The sequence below is a fragment of the Symphalangus syndactylus genome, chromosome 22 (assembly GCF_028878055.3).
Source record: "Symphalangus syndactylus isolate Jambi chromosome 22, NHGRI_mSymSyn1-v2.1_pri, whole genome shotgun sequence".
Lineage (NCBI taxonomy): Eukaryota > Metazoa > Chordata > Mammalia > Primates > Hylobatidae > Symphalangus > Symphalangus syndactylus.
Genome location: NC_072444.2, coordinates 9,989,726 through 10,006,524, shown reverse-complemented (window position 1 = coordinate 10,006,524; position 16,799 = coordinate 9,989,726). Strand labels below are relative to the sequence as shown.

The window sequence follows — 16,799 nt, the reverse complement described above, 5'->3', positions numbered from 1 at the left end:
GGCTCAGGTGATCCTTCCACCTAAGCCTCCCAAGTAGCTGGGACTATAGACATGCACCACCATGCCCGCCTAATTTTTGTACTTTTTGTAGAAATAGGGTTTCACTATGTTACTCAGGCCAGTCCTGAACTCCTGGGCTCAAGTGATCCTCCTATGTTGGCCTCCCAAAGTACTGGGATTACAGGAATGAGCCACTATGCCTGGCTTTTTTGTGTTTTTTTTTTCTTCTGAGACAAGGTCTCACTGTGTCACCCAGGCTGGAGTGCAGTGGCGCAATTATGGCTCCCTGCAGCCTTGACCTCCTGGACTCAAACGATCCTCCCACCCCAGCCTCCCAAGTAGCTGGGACTACAGGCACATGCCATCACACTCGGCTAATTTTTTTTTGTAGATGGGGTCTCAAACTCCTGGCCTCAAGTGATCCTCCTGCTTTGGCCTCCCAACATGCTGGGATTATAGGCATGAGCCACCAGACCCAGCCCCTAAAATATTCATCTACTTTTAAAATTATGCTCTTATTCTTTTATTTTTATTCCCCATGTTTTCTGCAAGTTGCTGCCTAATGGTTTTTCATTGACCTTTCTATATTACCACATTCTCTTCTCTTATTTAATATTGAGGTATGTTTGATTATTTTTCCTCCTTTTTCTTTATCCATTAGCCTTCCATTTTTTTAGACAGAACACATTTTAGCTTTCAAAAATGGCTTTATAAGATGCTTTAGTCTTTTTTTTTCTAAGTATCCTGCAAAATCCACAGTCTCTGTCTGAATATGTCCTAATTTGTTTGTTGAAATTGTAACGAAAACTTTTCAATTTTAGGAAAATCTAAGTTAATTTCTAGTTTTCCTTCCTCTAGAAAATACACTGGCTACTGTTTAATCATGTTTGTTTATTGTTCCATAGCAATCAAAAAAGCAGCCACAACAGCTGGTGGCACTCAGACACAGCTTGTGGTTTATTGTTTCTAAAGGACATTCTTTTCTTTAACTTGTAGTTTCATTTTATTCTGCCTCTGAAATGTGCCTGAAAGATTAGACTTAATCTGTATAGTCTTTGAGGACAGACGCAGGACCAATACGTAGGGTTATAGAGAGGCAGGCTTTGGCTCAACCCAAGAAAATTGTTCGTACATTATGAGCTTTTGTAAAAGACAATTTTTCTGGAGAAGTAGTAGTTGCCTGTCATTGCAGCCATTAGGAGAGAGACTGGTTTTCCTGCCTTGTTACCCTAGCCATCTTTTTTCATTTCTAGCAGTTCTTACTGAACCAGGAATTAGAGAGTTAGTGAGGGCTGGGCACGGTGGCTCACGCCTGTAATCCCAGCACTTTGGGAGGCCAAGGTGGGTGGATCGCCTGAGGTCGGGAGTTCGAGACCAGCCTGACCAACATGGAGAAACCCCGTCTCTACTAAAACCACAAAAATTAGCCAGGCATGGTGGCGCATGCCTGTAATCCCAGCTACTCGAGAGGCTAAGGCGGGAGAATCACTTGAACCCAGGAGGCAGAGGTTGTGGTGAGCTGGAGGTTGTGGTGAGCCGAGATCGTGCCATTGCGCTCCAGCCTAGGCAACAAGAGTGAGAAACTCTGTCTCAAAAAGAAAAAAAGAAAAAAAAGAGAGAGTTAGTGAGGTCAGTCCCTAACACAGGATAGAAAGGATGGGTGTTGTCAACTGTTTATTGGTATGGGGGGAATCCTCTCACAAGAAGCAGAAAGCGTAGGGCATTAAGAGGTTTGGGGACAGCAAAAAGTTACATTAGCTCATTACTCTAGTTATGGGTTTAAATAGCCTATCGGTTGAAGAAAGACAGGTCCTTAGCAGGTATTGAAACAGATGTGAGACTGCAGCTCTAAGGGTGCTTCCAGATCTGAAACTAGTGGAGACTGTAATAGGTCCTTTCAGTACTTTCTCCTGCACGCCTTGTTTTATGATTTTGCATTTATTTTTGTTATGCAGTAATTCCATCCATTCATTAGTTATGAGATCATTGATTCATTCTTCCTCTGACAGTCTTCTCATATGCTTCATGTAAACTGAGAGGAGGGTAGGAATATTCTTGTCGATTATTTATGTCTTCCCATCCTAGCCATAGAAATGTTTGACTTGGTAACTGTGAGGTAGTTTGTCCACTGGTTAGGCTTGCTATTTGGAGTTTCTTCCTGTGTGGGAAATGTTGGCTATTAGATGTGGTTTAGGATATAAGAACAGTGAGTTGTTGCTATATATAGGGAGTTGAGAATGAGTCTTCCAGTGTCTGCTTAGGAAAAACAGGTTTGTGTTTTACTTTAAAGATCGTCCTGGGAAAAGTAAAGAGCGTTCTTGGGGAACTCTCTAGAGAACAGGATTTGACCCTCTTGGCAGTGATTCCTTAACTTGTTTTGAGTCTGAAGCACTTCTGACTGGCCATTGAAAGCCATGGATCCTCACTCTAAAAACCACCCATTATATGTGTAGACAAGATTGTACATATAATTTTGGGGTTTTGCAGATTTCCTGAAACTGTCCCTTCTTTTTTTTTTTTTTTTTTTTTTTTGAGACGGAGTTTCACTCTTGTTGCCCTGTTGCCCAGGCTGGAGTGCAATGGTGCAATCTTGGCTCACTGCAACCTCTGCCTCCCAGGTTCAAGCAATTGTCCTGTCTCAGCCTCCCGAGTAGCTGGGATTACAGGCATGTGCCACCACGCCCGGCTAATTTTTTATTTTTAGTAGAGATGGGGTTTCTCCATGTTGGTCAGGCTGGTCTCAAACTCCCGACGTCTGGTGATCCGCCTGCCTTGGCCTCCCAAAATGCTGGAATTACAGGCGTGAGCCACCGAGCCCGGCCTAAAACTGTCCCTTCTTAAGAGGCTCTGCTAAAAGGACATAGAGTCCACCTGGCACTTTGACAAAATAGAGTGCTCTGATGCTGTTATTGGGAGGAATCTGTTGAACGCCCAAGTTGTTGTGTGACTCTGGAGTTTGCCACCTCTTTGTTCCTTTCCTAACGCAATGTTACAGAATTCCTGATATTGGAAGTGACAGTCTGCAGGCCATTTGTAGTGTAGGGGAAGCTGGCTTCCTTCCTGTTTCATCTTTTTTGAAGAAGAACTGACTGCCCCTGGGTGGGAATCCAGCAGCTTCTCAGCAGATACACTGACTGCATTGCGGTGCTTAGGGACAGAAGACAAGGACCTGAAAGACGCGCTCTGAGGGGAGCATTAAAGAAAAATGCATGAGCTCACAGTTTACAATTTATCTGGAATTCTAAGGAATTTATCTAATCACAAAAATCAGGATGGTTTTTCTAGTACATCATTGGGGATCTTTAAGGAACCTGAAACAGTATCCTTGGCTCTTGGGATGTGGCTTTTTTTTTTTTGAGACGGAGTCTCGCTCTGTCGCCCAGGCTGGAGTGCAGTGGCGCAATCTCGGCTCACTGCAAGCTCCACCTCCCGGGTTCACACCATTCTCCTGCCTCAGCCTCTCCGAGTAGCTGGGACTACAGGCGCCCGCCACCACGCCCAGCTAATTTTTTTGTATTTTTAGTAGAGACAGGGTTTCACTGTGGTCTCGATCTCCTGACCTCATGATCTGCCCGCCTCGGCCTCCCAAAGTGCTGGGATTACAAGTGTGAGCCACTGCGCCCGGCCGGGATGTGGCATTTATTTCAATCCTAAACGTGTGAGAAGATGCTGCAGGGATGCTGCCAGGTTGTGGCTTTGGTTCGTAGAGTTGTCTGATGGCCACCTTACCTCTGCAGTTCAGCTCAGCAAGTGCCGTTGAGCCCAGCATGTGTGGTGCAATGTGCTTGATGCTAGGATTCCTGCCCTTTAGGAGCTTGCAGTCAAGTGGTCTAGGATGCATCCTCAGGTAGAGAAAAGTTTGTCCATCCAAGTTAAAGTATTTTCCCCTGGTTTTTAAATTTAGCTTCTCCCCAGACCTGGCTTTGGACTCACCAGGCACTGACCACTTTGTCATCATTGCCCAACTGAAGGAAGAAGTGGCTACCCTGAAGAAGATGTTGCATCAAAAGGATCAAATGATTTTAGAGAAAGAGAAGAAGGTATGGTTTAGTTAATTCCTCTCTGACCAGAATGACGCGAGGGTGAGATATGTGGTATGGGACATGATAATAACCCTTTTTAACTGATGCGTGTGGGGTACTTAACATTGACACTTTGAGAGCCTGTGTCAAGGTTGGGATATCCTGGGGAGAGGCTGGCTGTCTGCCAAGATGACTCTTGGGATGGCATTAGTCCAGTCAGTTGGGCTCAGAAAACTGATTTTTCTCAGCACTTGCAGCTTCCACTTCTCAAAGAGGACATTTTGTTTATTGTTTTGTTTTGTTTTTGAGACAGGGTCTCAGCTGTGTCACCCTGGCTGGAGTGCAGTGGCACAATCATGGCTACTGCAGCCTCTACCTTCCAGGCTCAGGCAATCCTCCCATCTCAGCCCCCTGAGTAGCTTGGACTACAGGCATGTGCCACTGTACCCGGCCAATTTTTAAAATTTTTTGTAGAGGCATGGTCTTATTATGTTGCCCAGACTGGTCTTGAACTCCTGGTCTTAAGTGATCCTTCCACCTCAGCCTCCCAAAGTGCTAGGATTACAGACGTGAGCCATTGCCCCTGGCCTCAGAGAGGACATTTGTTAACTGAGCTTACAGAGACAATGTATAAAAAAACCAGTGTTCACATCTCAGTTCACAGCGGAGCATGTAACAGCACACTGTTCTTGGCATGAGCTACCTGGAGAGGCTGTAATCAGAAGGTGCTGAATAAGCATAGAGTCGGCCGGGCGCGGCGGCTCACGCCTGTAATTCCAACACTTTGGGAGGCCGAGGCGGGTGGATCACGAGGTCAGGAGATCGAGACCATCCTGGCTAACACAGTGAAACTTTGTCTCTACTAAAAATACAAAAAATTAGCCGGGCGTGGCGGGCGCCTGTAGTCCCAGCTACTCGAGAGGCTGAGGCAGGAGAATGGCGTGAACCCGGGAGGCGGAGCTTGCAGTGAGCCTAGATAGCACCACTGCAGTCCGGCCTGGGCGAAAGAGCGAGACTCTGTCTCAAAAAATAAATAAATAAATAAATAAATAAATGAATAAAAATAAATGAATAAGCATACAGTTGGGACGAGAGGAGGTAGTTATGTAACTGGAATGTTCAATGCTGTCCGGCTAAAGGAACCTAATGTCTCTTTCTCTTCTCATGGGGATGGCCGTGTCTGTGGGACAATAATACTCAAAGTTGATGGGACAGTTCTTCCTCTTCCCTGAACAGTGTTCATGTGGGCCTTCTGCCGTGACTCTTATGTGACTGTACTTCCACTGCTGACAACTCTTACTAAGTGACCCATCTTTAATATGTTAATATTTTAATATCTTAGTTTATCTTCAGTATTAATACTCTTTTTTTCTTTTTTTGTTTTTTGAGACAGAGTCTCTGTCGCCCAGGCTCACTGCAACCTCTGCCTCCTAAGTTCAAGCGATTCTCCTACCTCAGCCTCCCAAGGTGCCTGCCACCATGCCTGGCTAATTTTTCTATTTTCAGTAGAGATGGGGTTTCGCCATGTTGGACAGGCTGGTCTTGAACTCCTGATCTCAAGTGATCTGCCTGCCTCATCCTCCCAAAGTGTTGGGATTACAGGCATGAGCCACTGTGCCCGGCCTTGGTGTTAATATTTTATTTTCACATCAGAATATCTTCTATCTTATATTTTTAATATCTTCACATTAATATCTTTAGAATAAGACCAGTCTCATCATGGTCTAAAGTTATCTTCCTTTTTACATTCTTACCCTGATTCATGTCTGTTGTCTTGTTTTCAGGTTTTCTAAATAGTGTCTCATTTTTAGGCTGGGCACAGTGGCTCACACCTGTAATCCCAACACTTTGGGAGGCTGAGGCAGGCAGATTGCTTGAGCCCAGGAATTCAAGACCAGCCTGGGCCATTGGTGAAACATCTCTGCAAAAAATACAAAAATTAGCAGGGCTTGATGGTGTGCACCTATGGTCCTAGCTGCTTGGGAGGCTAAGGTGGGAGGATCACCTCAGCCTGCGAGGTCAAGGCTGTGGTGAGCAGTGATCATACCACTGCACTCCAACCTGTGGGTGACAGAGCCAGACCCTGTCTCCAAAAACAAACAAAAAAGAATATCGCATTTTGCCTTAATATCATAATAATAATAGCTAACTTTTATTGGATGCTAACTTCGTGCCTAGCTCTGTTTTAAGTGCTTTATATGTATTAACTCATTTATTCTTTTTTTTTTTTTTTTTTTTTTTTTTGAGACAGAGTCTTGCTCTGTCACCCAGGCTGGAGTGCAGTGGTGCAATAGTTCACTGCAACCTCTGACTCCTGGGTTTAAGTGATTCTTGTGCCTCAGCCTCCTGAATAGCTAGCTGGGACTACAGGCGTGCACCACCCACCTGGCTGATTTTTGTTTTTGTTTTTGATTGAGGCGGGGTCTTACTCTGTCACCCAAGCTGGAGTGCAGTGGTGCAATCTCTGCTCACTGCAACCTCTGCCTCCCTGGGTTCAAGTGATTCTCCTGCCTCAGCCTCCCGAGTAGCTCGGATTACAGGCACGTGGCACCACAGCCAGCTAATTTTTGTATTTTTCATAGAGATGGGGGGTCTCACCACGTTGGCCGGGCTGGTCTTGAACTCCTGACCTCAAGTGACCCGCCTACCTCGGCCTCCCAAAGTGCTGGGATTACAGGCATGAGGTACCACGCCTGGCCCATTTATTCTTATAATAAGCCTTTGAGGCCGGGCTTGGTGCCACATGCCTGTAATCCCAGCACTTGCGAGGCCAAGGCGGGTGGATCACAAGGTCAGGAGATCAAGACCGTCCTGGCTAACACGGTGAAACCCTGTCTCTACTAAAAATACAAAAAAATTAGCTGGGCGTGGTGGCGGGCGCCTGTAGTCCCAGCTACTCGGGAGGCTGAGGCAGGAGAATGGCGTGAACCAGGCAGGCGGAGCTTGCAGTGAGCCAAGATCGCGCCACTGCGCTCCAGCCTGGGCTACAGAGCAAGACTCCATCTCAAATAAAAAAAAAAAGCCTTTGAGGTGGGAATTGTTATAATCATTTCATAGATGAAGAATGCCTCCAGGATTTTTCTTCTTAGGGGTTTCTGATCTCCTCGCCTGGCTCTTTATGTTGTTTTGTGCCAAGTTCAGAATGCGGTGATTCATTCTGAATAGGTAAGGCATTGATGTAAATTCCTTACTTGCATTCATCTAATTTCTACCTCATTTTACAGATGAGGAAACAGACCCAAAGAGGTTAATATGTCCAAACCACACAGCTAGTAAATGGCAGAACAAGGGACTGGAAGTCTTTCTGACTCTGCTCTTCTTTCTACTGTGCTATGCTTTCTCCTGCTAGGAAGGTGGAAATTCATGGGAAGAGATCTGTGTTCTTTCCACATAACTACATGACTGTCAAGTGAAAATGGCCCAAGTAGATTCTCCCCATGGACTAGATCAGAATGGCACATAAAAGGATTTTTGTAAAACAGGGACAAGATGAACACTTGTTTCTACTGCTTTTCAGAGAGAGTTTTTATTTATTTATTATTTTTGTTTTTTTGAGACAGGGTCTTGCTCTGTTGCCCAGGCTGTTGGGCAGTGGTGCAATCTCAGCTCACTGTAAACTCAACCTCCCTGGCTCAAGCGATCCTCCCACCTCCGTCCTCTAAGTAGCTGGGACTGCAGGCGCACACCACCACACCCAGCTATTTTAATTTTTGTCTTTTTTTTTTTTTTTTTTTGTAGACATGGGGTTTCACCATGTTGCCCATGTTGGTCTCAAACTCCTGAGCTCAAGTATTCCACCCTTTTGATCTCCCAAAGTGCTGGGATTACAGACATGAGCCACCACGCCTGGCCCAGAGTTAGGGTTTTTAAAGGAGCAAAAGCAGATTGTTTCCCAAAGCTTTCAGGAAGCTTGGAATACAGGCTCTTCAGCATAATGCCTGCCCATCTCTCCAACCTCATCAGCCATTCAAATAATCTCTGTTATCTCACATTTATCTGCCTGTGCCTATACTGTTCTCTGCTTGGTTGCCCTCCTGCTCACCTTATATGCCTATTGTTAATACATCTCAAAGCTCAGCTCACACATCACCTCTGATTTAGAATTTCCTTGAATAGCAGTCAACGGAAGGGGGTCTGGGGTTTGAAATCTAGCTCTGCCCCTTTCTAACTCTGTATATGATCTTGGCCACATTCCTTAACCCTTTCTAAAGATCAGTTTTCTCCTCTATAAAATGGGACTACTGCCGGGCGCGGTGGCTCACGCTTGTAATCCCAGCACTTTGGGAGGCCGAGGCGGGCGGATCACGAGGTCAGGAGATCGAGACCACGGTGAAACCCCGTCTCTACTAAAAATACAAAAAATTAGCCGGGCGCGGTGGCGGGCGCCTGTAGTCCCAGCTACTCGGAGAGGCTGAGGCAGGAGAATGGCGTGAACCCGGGAGGCGGAGCTTGCAGTGAGCCGAGATTGCGCCACTGCACTCTAGCCTGGGCGACAGAGCGAGACTCCGTCTCAAAAAAAAAAAAAATGGGACTACTACTCTCACAATGTTATCATAAAGAACTACCGAAGTATGAAACCCTGTCTCTACTAAAAATACAAAAAAAAATTAGCCGGGCGTGTTGGCGGGCGCCTGTAGTCCCAGCTCCTCGGGAGGCTGAGGCAGGAGAATGGCCTGAACCCGGGAGGCGGAGCTTGCAGTGAGCCGAGATCGCACCACTGCACTCCAGCCTGGGTGACACAGCAAGACTCCGTCTCAAAAAAAAAAAAAAAGAACTACTGAAGTAATATAATCAGTTTTTCTGCAACATAGTAAAAGTTCAGTAATTGGTAGCAACTATTATTCTCAAATATTCAGAAATGTTAGTTCAGGACTTTGTGTAATTTTCAGGAAAGCTTTAGAGAAAAAGAGGGTGTGGAATTCCCTGGCTTTGATTTAGATACGGATCTACAGGAGAGCCCTGGATTTCATTGATTTGGGTGACCATTTAGGTCTCTGAAAGCAATTTTTTTTTATTGCACAGAAATTTCTTCTGGTTACTCTGCCTTGTTTCCCTCAGATTACAGAGTTGAAGGCTGATTTTCAGTACCAGGAATCGCAGATGAGAGCCAAAATGAACCAGATGGAGAAAACCCACAAAGAAGTCACAGAACAACTGCAGGTGACTCTGCTTATTTTATGTGCTAAAATTGTGTACCTACCTGGTATACCTAGGTGATTCTATTTTAAGTGATCATCTCTTAGATTTATTTTTTTCTCAAAGTATTAACAAATCATGTTAGATCACCCTTTTAGTTTTTTTTTTGGTTTTTGTTTTTGTTTTTTTGAGACAGGTTCTCTGTCTGTCGCCCAGGCTGGAGGGCAGTGGCACGATCATGGCTCACTGCAGCCTCAACCGCCCAGGCTCAGGTGATCCTCCCACCTCAACCTTCCAAGTAGTGAAGACCACAGCCATATACCACCATACCCTACTAATTTATTTCTTAATTTTTTTGTAGAGATGGGCTCTTGCTATATTGCCTGGGCTAGTCTTGAACTCCTGGCTTCAAGCAGTCCTCCCACCTCAACCTCACAAAGTGCTAGGATTACAGGCGTGAGCCACCATGCCCAGCCTATAGATACTTTGTATTGTTTCGCTCTTGGATGTGTTCTGATCTTTTCCCCTCAAAAACAGTAGAATTATTAAGTATGTTCTTTGATTTTTGAATAAACCAGATGTGATTCCAGATGTCTGAATTATAGATTCTGTTTATCCAGCTCATGAAGTCACTTCACAGTTTGTATTGCATAAAGCATCCCTTTGTAACAGTGGGTCCCAAGAGATTGAGGTGCACCGATTAACCTCTGGCAAATACTTTTTTTTCCTGAACCAAGTTTCAAGTCCTAGAGCTTCCTGTTGTTTTCCACCTCTAGAATTGGTCATCTCTTTCTGACCCTCCACATTGTCTGCCTTAGCATCTGCACTTATTCTGCATGAAAAATAGATTATATCCTGTTTGAAACATCCTCCTTGCACTGATTTTTTTTTTCTTTAGGCCAAAAACCGAGAGCTCCTGAAGCAGGCAGCTGCTTTGTCCAAGAGCAAGAAGTCAGAGAAGTCAGGAGCTATAACCTCTCCATGACAGACCTCAAGGAGGCTCCCTAGCAACAGCAAATGGAGTTGTCCAGGGTTAGGGTTGGAGAGCTGGCTGTTCTGTGGGAATTGCAAGCTTTCTTAAGAAATCTCTATTTTGTTACAGTTATCCTTCTTTGTGCGATTGCAGTGGGCTGAATGGAAACACCTGGTTTGTGCTGTGTTAGACTGCATGCTTGAGTGTTTGGGATTTCAAGCTCGCTCTCTTTCTCTCACTATTAGGACTTTTCTTTTTCTTCTTCCTCGTCTCTCTCTTTTGGTTCTATTCTTTTTTTTTTTTTTTTTTTTTTTTTTTTTTTTTTTTTTTTTTGTGGTGGTCACTGCTCAGTGTAATGTGCAGAATGAATTTTTTTTTTTTTTTTTTTTTTGGTCCATCATTGCATCCTGCCATACCCATGAGCAAACAGTTTGGCATTAATTATATATCACTGCCACCCTCTGAACTTTGAAAACTGCCACCTTCAGACTTGGTATAATGGAAGAGGCTTTCTCTCTCCAATAAACCTTTTGCTTCAGGGTATACTCTTGGGTTTTTTTCCAGATGTATTATGTATGAACTTTGTACTATGTATAGCCAGAGTTTTATTTATTTTTTAAAAAAGAAGCTTTTTCTTGATAAAGGAATAATGGTAGTCTTAGCTAGTTCTTGTAAAAGTGATGACTCTTGAAAAAAAACAGTCCTATTCACTAGCTTTTAGTAAAAGAATCAGATCTTTTCTTTCTTGTTACCTTGGAGTCTTAAAAACTGATTGCTAAGGTGAAACAATTCAATGCATAAGTACGGAGCTAAGTGCCTTTTGGAGGATTTCTTGGAAGAGCATTTATGGAGATACTTAAGGGAGGTAGCAAAGATTTGAACCGTCTGTCTTTTTAAGTAAGGGCAGAAAGCAAGTTTGTCCAGGTTGTACTGGACACTTCTCTCCCCACCCTTTTCCTGATTGTTTTATGTGATTGATTTTAAATTCTCACACTGCCACTTCTTTAAAAAATAAAATCCTTTATTTGCTTATATCAGTTGTCATACTGGGCTGCTGTCAGAGAACTTTTTTTTACATGAATGAACAGATTAAAAATTGAATAATATGGTCGGGCATGGTGGCTCACACCTGTAATACCAGCAATTTGGGAGGCCAAGGCGGGTGGATCATTTGAGGTTAGGAGTTTGAGACCATCCTGGCCAACATGGTAAAACCCCATCTGTACTAAAAAAAAAATACAAAAATTAGCTGGGCCTGGTGGCACGCATCTGTAATCCCAGCTACCCAAGAGGCTGAGGCAGAAGAACTGCTCGAACCTGGGAGGCAGAGGTTGCAATGAGCTGAAATCGCAACACTGCACTGCAGCCTGGGCAATGGAATGAGACTCTGTCTCAAAAAAAAAAAAAAAAAGGAATAATATTTGAACTACAGAGCATTTTTTGGGGTCAGCATGAGCTGCTCTAGTAAGGACTCTTGAGTCTGACTGGGAAAAGTGGTATCACTATACCTTCTCCCCACTCCTCACCCACCCGAGCCCATACACTCCCTGCTTTTCATGGATCTGTATTGAAAACAGGTGCTTCTCAGAAGTGCTTTGCCTCAACCAGAGTTATGTGTGCCCTGCCTATCTTCCCTTCTTAACCCTGTAGGAATATGGATTTACTTTTCCAGGAAAGGGGATAGATTGACATTTCTAGGCATACTCTCAGGTCCTCTGTGTGATGTTTGTGAAAGGAATTAGGGTGTGTCGTGTGCTGTGAAACAACGAAACCAACTACCCTAGAATCATTGATGCAGGGGGCACTAGAGTTCGAAATAATCATGAGGGCAGATAACATTTGTACCTCAGTCTACCAAAAAATTATAGTACTCAATTTAACTTCTAGGCGTTTCCTGGAAGCAGATGCTCTATAATTTGTGATAGCATTCTCATAAATGCAGTCCTGCACATAATTGGACAGAGATGTGGAAATGGTGGTTTCCTTCTGATAACGGATACAGTGGACCATGTCGCTTATATATCACCCTACTAGGGGATATAATTTTCCCTTCTAAGCAAGGGAAATGGCAGTGCTAAATAGTTTTGTAAAGTTCTTGAATGAGAAGCTTTTAGGTAAAGATAAACTGTCATAATATTTTTCAGATGCATTTGCATTGACTATGGGAGAAAAATTAGGGGGAAATGACAGATAGGGGTTTTTTTTTTTATTTTAAGGACTGAAATTCTGTTACATGATGTATGACAATATAAAAACATACTTAGTTTTATAATAAATCTTTTTTTAAGGTCTTGGCATTTAATATAAAGCAAATTCACACATTTTCTAACTTTCCATAAGTTCCAAAAAGGGAAAGAAGAAACCTCAGTCTTGAAATTTTGATTTTTAAAAATCATGACACTGTTTTACCATGAAATGGAGTAGCTAACTTTTGGTAACACCTTTTGTTTCTTTGTATGTTTGTAATAATGGACATTTTAAAACACAGGAATGTTTTTGGTTTGTACAGACTTTGACAAATGTGTGTTAATAAAAATTCATATTGACTCAAGTGTAATTGTTGGATTTTGTTTTTATTTCTTGCTGATTTACCAGTAGACATACCCCGTTATCCCCTTCAGCCTAGAAAAGTTTGTCTTGCTTATAGACTTAAAAAATTAAAAGCCTAACTGCTAATTGGGAATTTCCCATCCATTAGAGAATAAACTCATTCTTTCTCTCTTCTATGACTGTTTTGAGACAGAGTCTCACTCAGTCATCCAGGCTGGAGTGCAGTGGCAAGTGGATCACTGTAGCCCTGACTTCTTGGGGATTCTCCCACCTCAGCCTCCCCAGTAGCTGGGACTACAGACCATACCCAGCTAATTTTTGTATTTTTTGTAAAGATAGGGTTTTGCCATCCAGGCTGGTCACCAACTCCTGGGCTCAAGCCATCCGCCCACCTCAGCCTCCCAAAGTGCTAGGATTACAGGCATGAGCTACCACACCCAGCCTCTTGGTGATTCTGTTTACCCAGTGTAAGTGCTCATGTTGTGATATGCACTGTGCTAGGCAGTGCAGTTACAGCAGTGACAAAACCAAGTTATTGTACTTATGGGGCTTCCATTTAGTGGAATATTGGACACCACCACACCACCATTGTTCCTTGATTTAAAAAAAACTTTTTTTTTTTAAATGGAGTCATGCTCTGTCACCCAGGCTGGAGTGCAGTGGCATGATCTCGGCTCACTGCAACCTCTGCCTTCCGGGATCAAGTGATTCTCCAGCCTCAGCCTCCCAAGTAGCTGGAACTACAGGTGCACACCACCACATTCAGCTAATTTTTTTGTGTTTTTAGTAGAGACGGGATTTCACCATGTCGGCCAGGCTGGTGTCAAACTCCTGACCTCAGATAATCCGCCCGCCTCAGCCTCCCAAAGTGCTGGGATTACAGGCGTGAGCCACTGCACCTGGCCAAAAAAAATTTTTTGAGACAGTCTCTCTGTCACTTAGGCCAGAGTACAGTGGTGGGATCTCAGCTCACTGCCCCTTTGACCTCCCAGGCTCAATAGATCCTTCCACCTCAGCCTTCCAAGTAGTTTGGACTACAGGCGTGTACCACCATTCCTGGCTAATTTTGTTTATTTTTTGTAGAGATGAGGTCTCAGTATGTTGCCCAGACTGGTCTTGAACTCCTGGACTCTAGTGATCCTCTCGCCTTGGCCTCCCAAAGAGCTGGGATTACCCAGGTGTGAGCCACCTCGCCCAGCCAAATATTCCTTGATTTTTATTATTATTATTCAAAATATAGTACAGAATGAATCTGCATGAAGTATGAGTGAAAGCTTTTTGAAATGTCATCTCAGAAGGGGAGGAATGCATCCCTTTGAAACCCTAGAGCCAGCAGGTTTTAAAATGAGAAGTGCCTTTCAGACACTCACTGTTACATCCTGTCATTCTATAAACTCAAAGCTAATTTTCTCAGAATAAGTTGAAGATACTTTTATTATGTAGGCTATGGTTGTTTTTGTTTTGTTTTGTTTTGTTTTGTTTTTGAGACAGACTCTTGCTCTGTCACCCAGGCTCGAGTGCAGTGGTGCGATCTCGGCTCACTGCAACCTCTGCCTGCTGGGTTCAAGTGATTATTGTGCCTCAACCTCCTGAGTAGCTGGGATTATAGGCATGTGCCACCATGCCCAGCTAATTTTTGTATTTTTAGTAGAGACAGGGTTATGCCATGTTGGCCAAGCTGGTCTCGAACTTCTGACCTCAGGTGATCCACCTGCCTTGGCCTCCCAAAATGCTAGGATTTCAGGCATGAGCCACTGTGCCCAGCCTGTTTTTGTATTTGGGTTTTTTTTTGGTTTTTGAGATGGAGTCTCACTCTGTCACCCAGGCTGGAGTGCAGTGGTGCAATCTCAGCTCACTGCAAGCTTACAGGCGTAAGCCACCATGCCCTGCCTGTTTTGTAGGCTATGTTTATGACTACCTTTATTGTGTGAATTATCTTAATTGACTCATTTCCTCAGCCTTTGAAACCGCTGTAGGGTAAGAAAATAGTATAAACAGTCCAGGAGCGGTGGCTCACGCCTGTAATCCCAGCACTCTGGGAGGCCGAGGTGGGCAGATCACGAGGTCAGGAGTTCAAGAGCAGCCTGGCCAACACGGCGAAACCCCATCTCTACTAAAAATACAAAAATTAGCTGGTTTCTACTTTATTTACTATCCCTGGTGTAAGAACATGTCAGCCTTGATGTTAATTGCACAAATTATAGTCTACGATGCACATGGCACTTCTGCCTGTCCTGGAGGAGTGCCTTGAATTAACTGGCTTCCTAGAACATGTACACCTATTCACTATGGTATATAAGCTTTGGGTCTGGGGAGTAACAGCACAGAAATCTACCTGTCTTGTGGCTGCCCAAGACCATGCTTCTGTCTGTAAGTTCCCTCAGTCAATCAACCAATACTGACAAATTGGATTTGTCTGCCTCCTTCTTTGGCTCCTCAGCTCCTTCGGCATTTGGAGGTCACTTTGCATAAACAGCCGTTTCACTGGACAGAGGACAACAAAGCAGAAGAGTGTATGAGGTGGAGGCTATTGCGCTGTGACCATCTTATAAAATACAACCTGCCACAGAGGGGATGGGTTTCGGAACTAAACCAGATCGGAGACAGCAAGCTGTAATGTCCTTTATGTCCTACCTTCAGACATCACACTCCATCATTTCTGCAATATCCTGTTGGTTACAGAGGTCAAGTTACTGAGACTTCAATGTGGGAAAAGACTGCCCAGGTGCATTAATTCTAGAAGATGATATTGAGGGTCCACCTGGAGGCTGGCTACCACGTCGACTTTCGGTCAGTAGGATTGAGTAACGACTGTGTGAACCTCTGGATTTTGAAGATAGCAATAAAAATGACCTTTTGGGGGAAAGTAGTTCATACTTCTTAGCTATTACTGGAATCCATGATGTCTCCGACTACCAGGGCTTGCCAGGCTGTCCCTCCAGCAAATTATCAACCGTATTTGAAAAGTGAGACCGTGTGGTGCTATGATGTCAGGCTGCCTGAAGTAGAGACCTTCCTGTCTCTACTTACCTTAGAGTTGTTGTGAGGATTAAATAATACATATAGAAGTCTTTTTTTTTTTTTTTTTTCCAGAGTCAGATCTCAGCCAGGCACGGCGTTTCATGTCTGTAATCCCAGCACTCTAGGAGGCTGAGGCAGGCGGATCACCAGGTCAGGAGATTGAGACCATCCTGGCCAACATAGTGAAACCCCATCTCTACTAAAACCACAAAAATTAGCTGGGCGTGGTGGCACATGCCTGTGATCCCAGCTACTCAGGAACCTGAGGCAGGAGAATCGCTTGAACCAGAGAGTCAGAGGTTGCAGTGAGCCCAGATCGCGCCACTGCACTCCAGCCTGGTGACAGAGGGAGACTCTGTCTCAAGAAAAAAAAAAAAAAAGACTCAGATCTCGCTCTGTTGCTCAAGCTAGAGTGCAGTGGCATGATCACAGTTCACTGCAGCCTCAAACTCTTAGACTCAAGCAATCTTCCTACCTCAGCCTCTCAAGAAGCTGGGACTACAGGCACAAACCACTATGCCCAGCTACATGTAGAAGTCTTTAGAACAGTGCTTGGCACATAGTATGCACTCAATTTTGTAAGCTGTTATCATCTATGACTTCTACAGAATCAACATTTTATGTTTCCTAAGAAGGAAGGTGATAGAGGGATAAATTAGAATGAACATGTATGTTTACTTGTTTTTTTGCTTCCGAAGTCACTTTATTCCTATGTCACTTCTAGGCCATCAGACCATTATTGCAACCCACAACTTTTATATCTCTTTTTCAACTCCACATTACCCACCTCATATATGCCACTTTATTGCGTCGATTTCTAGAGTGCCATTTAAGTATGTGTGTGTATAAAATTGGCATACACAAAAATAACCCTCAGTGCACAATGAGTTTTGACAAGTGTATGCAGCTGTGTAATCACCAACATAATCAAGATATGGAACATATTCATCAACCCCAAAAGTTCCCTTGTGTCCTTTGGTGCCCTTCCCTCCACACCAGCCTTTATGCAACCACTAATCTGATTTATATTCCTATAGCTTTGCCTTTTCGAGAATGTCATGTAGCCAGGTGTGGTGGCTCATGCCTGTAATCCTAAC

General features: G+C 44.0%; 1 protein-coding gene and 1 long non-coding RNA gene across 10 annotated transcripts in view; one reads left to right on the top strand and one right to left on the bottom strand.

Moving 5' to 3' along the window:
• The window catches only part of FAM76A (family with sequence similarity 76 member A), a 40,396-nt gene extending 27,708 nt beyond the window's left edge, over positions 1-12,688 (top strand). For 7 of the 9 annotated variants that reach the window (XM_055261366.2, XM_055261363.2, XM_055261362.2 and 4 more), the window contains 3 exons: positions 3,905-4,040; positions 9,081-9,182; positions 10,057-12,688. In XM_055261366.2, coding sequence (XP_055117341.1) covers positions 3,905-4,040; positions 9,081-9,182; positions 10,057-10,143 — 325 coding nt within the window. In that variant the 3' untranslated portion in view covers positions 10,144-12,688. The other 2 variants (XM_063631507.1, XM_063631505.1) reach the window with 1 other exon arrangement.
• LOC134735618 (uncharacterized) overlaps positions 10,409-16,799 on the bottom strand; it is a 290,658-nt gene continuing 284,267 nt past the window's right edge. Inside the window, exon 2 of the long non-coding RNA XR_010118894.1 lies at positions 10,409-10,477. This is a non-coding gene — a long non-coding RNA (uncharacterized lncRNA). The remainder of the gene's footprint in view (positions 10,478-16,799) is intronic.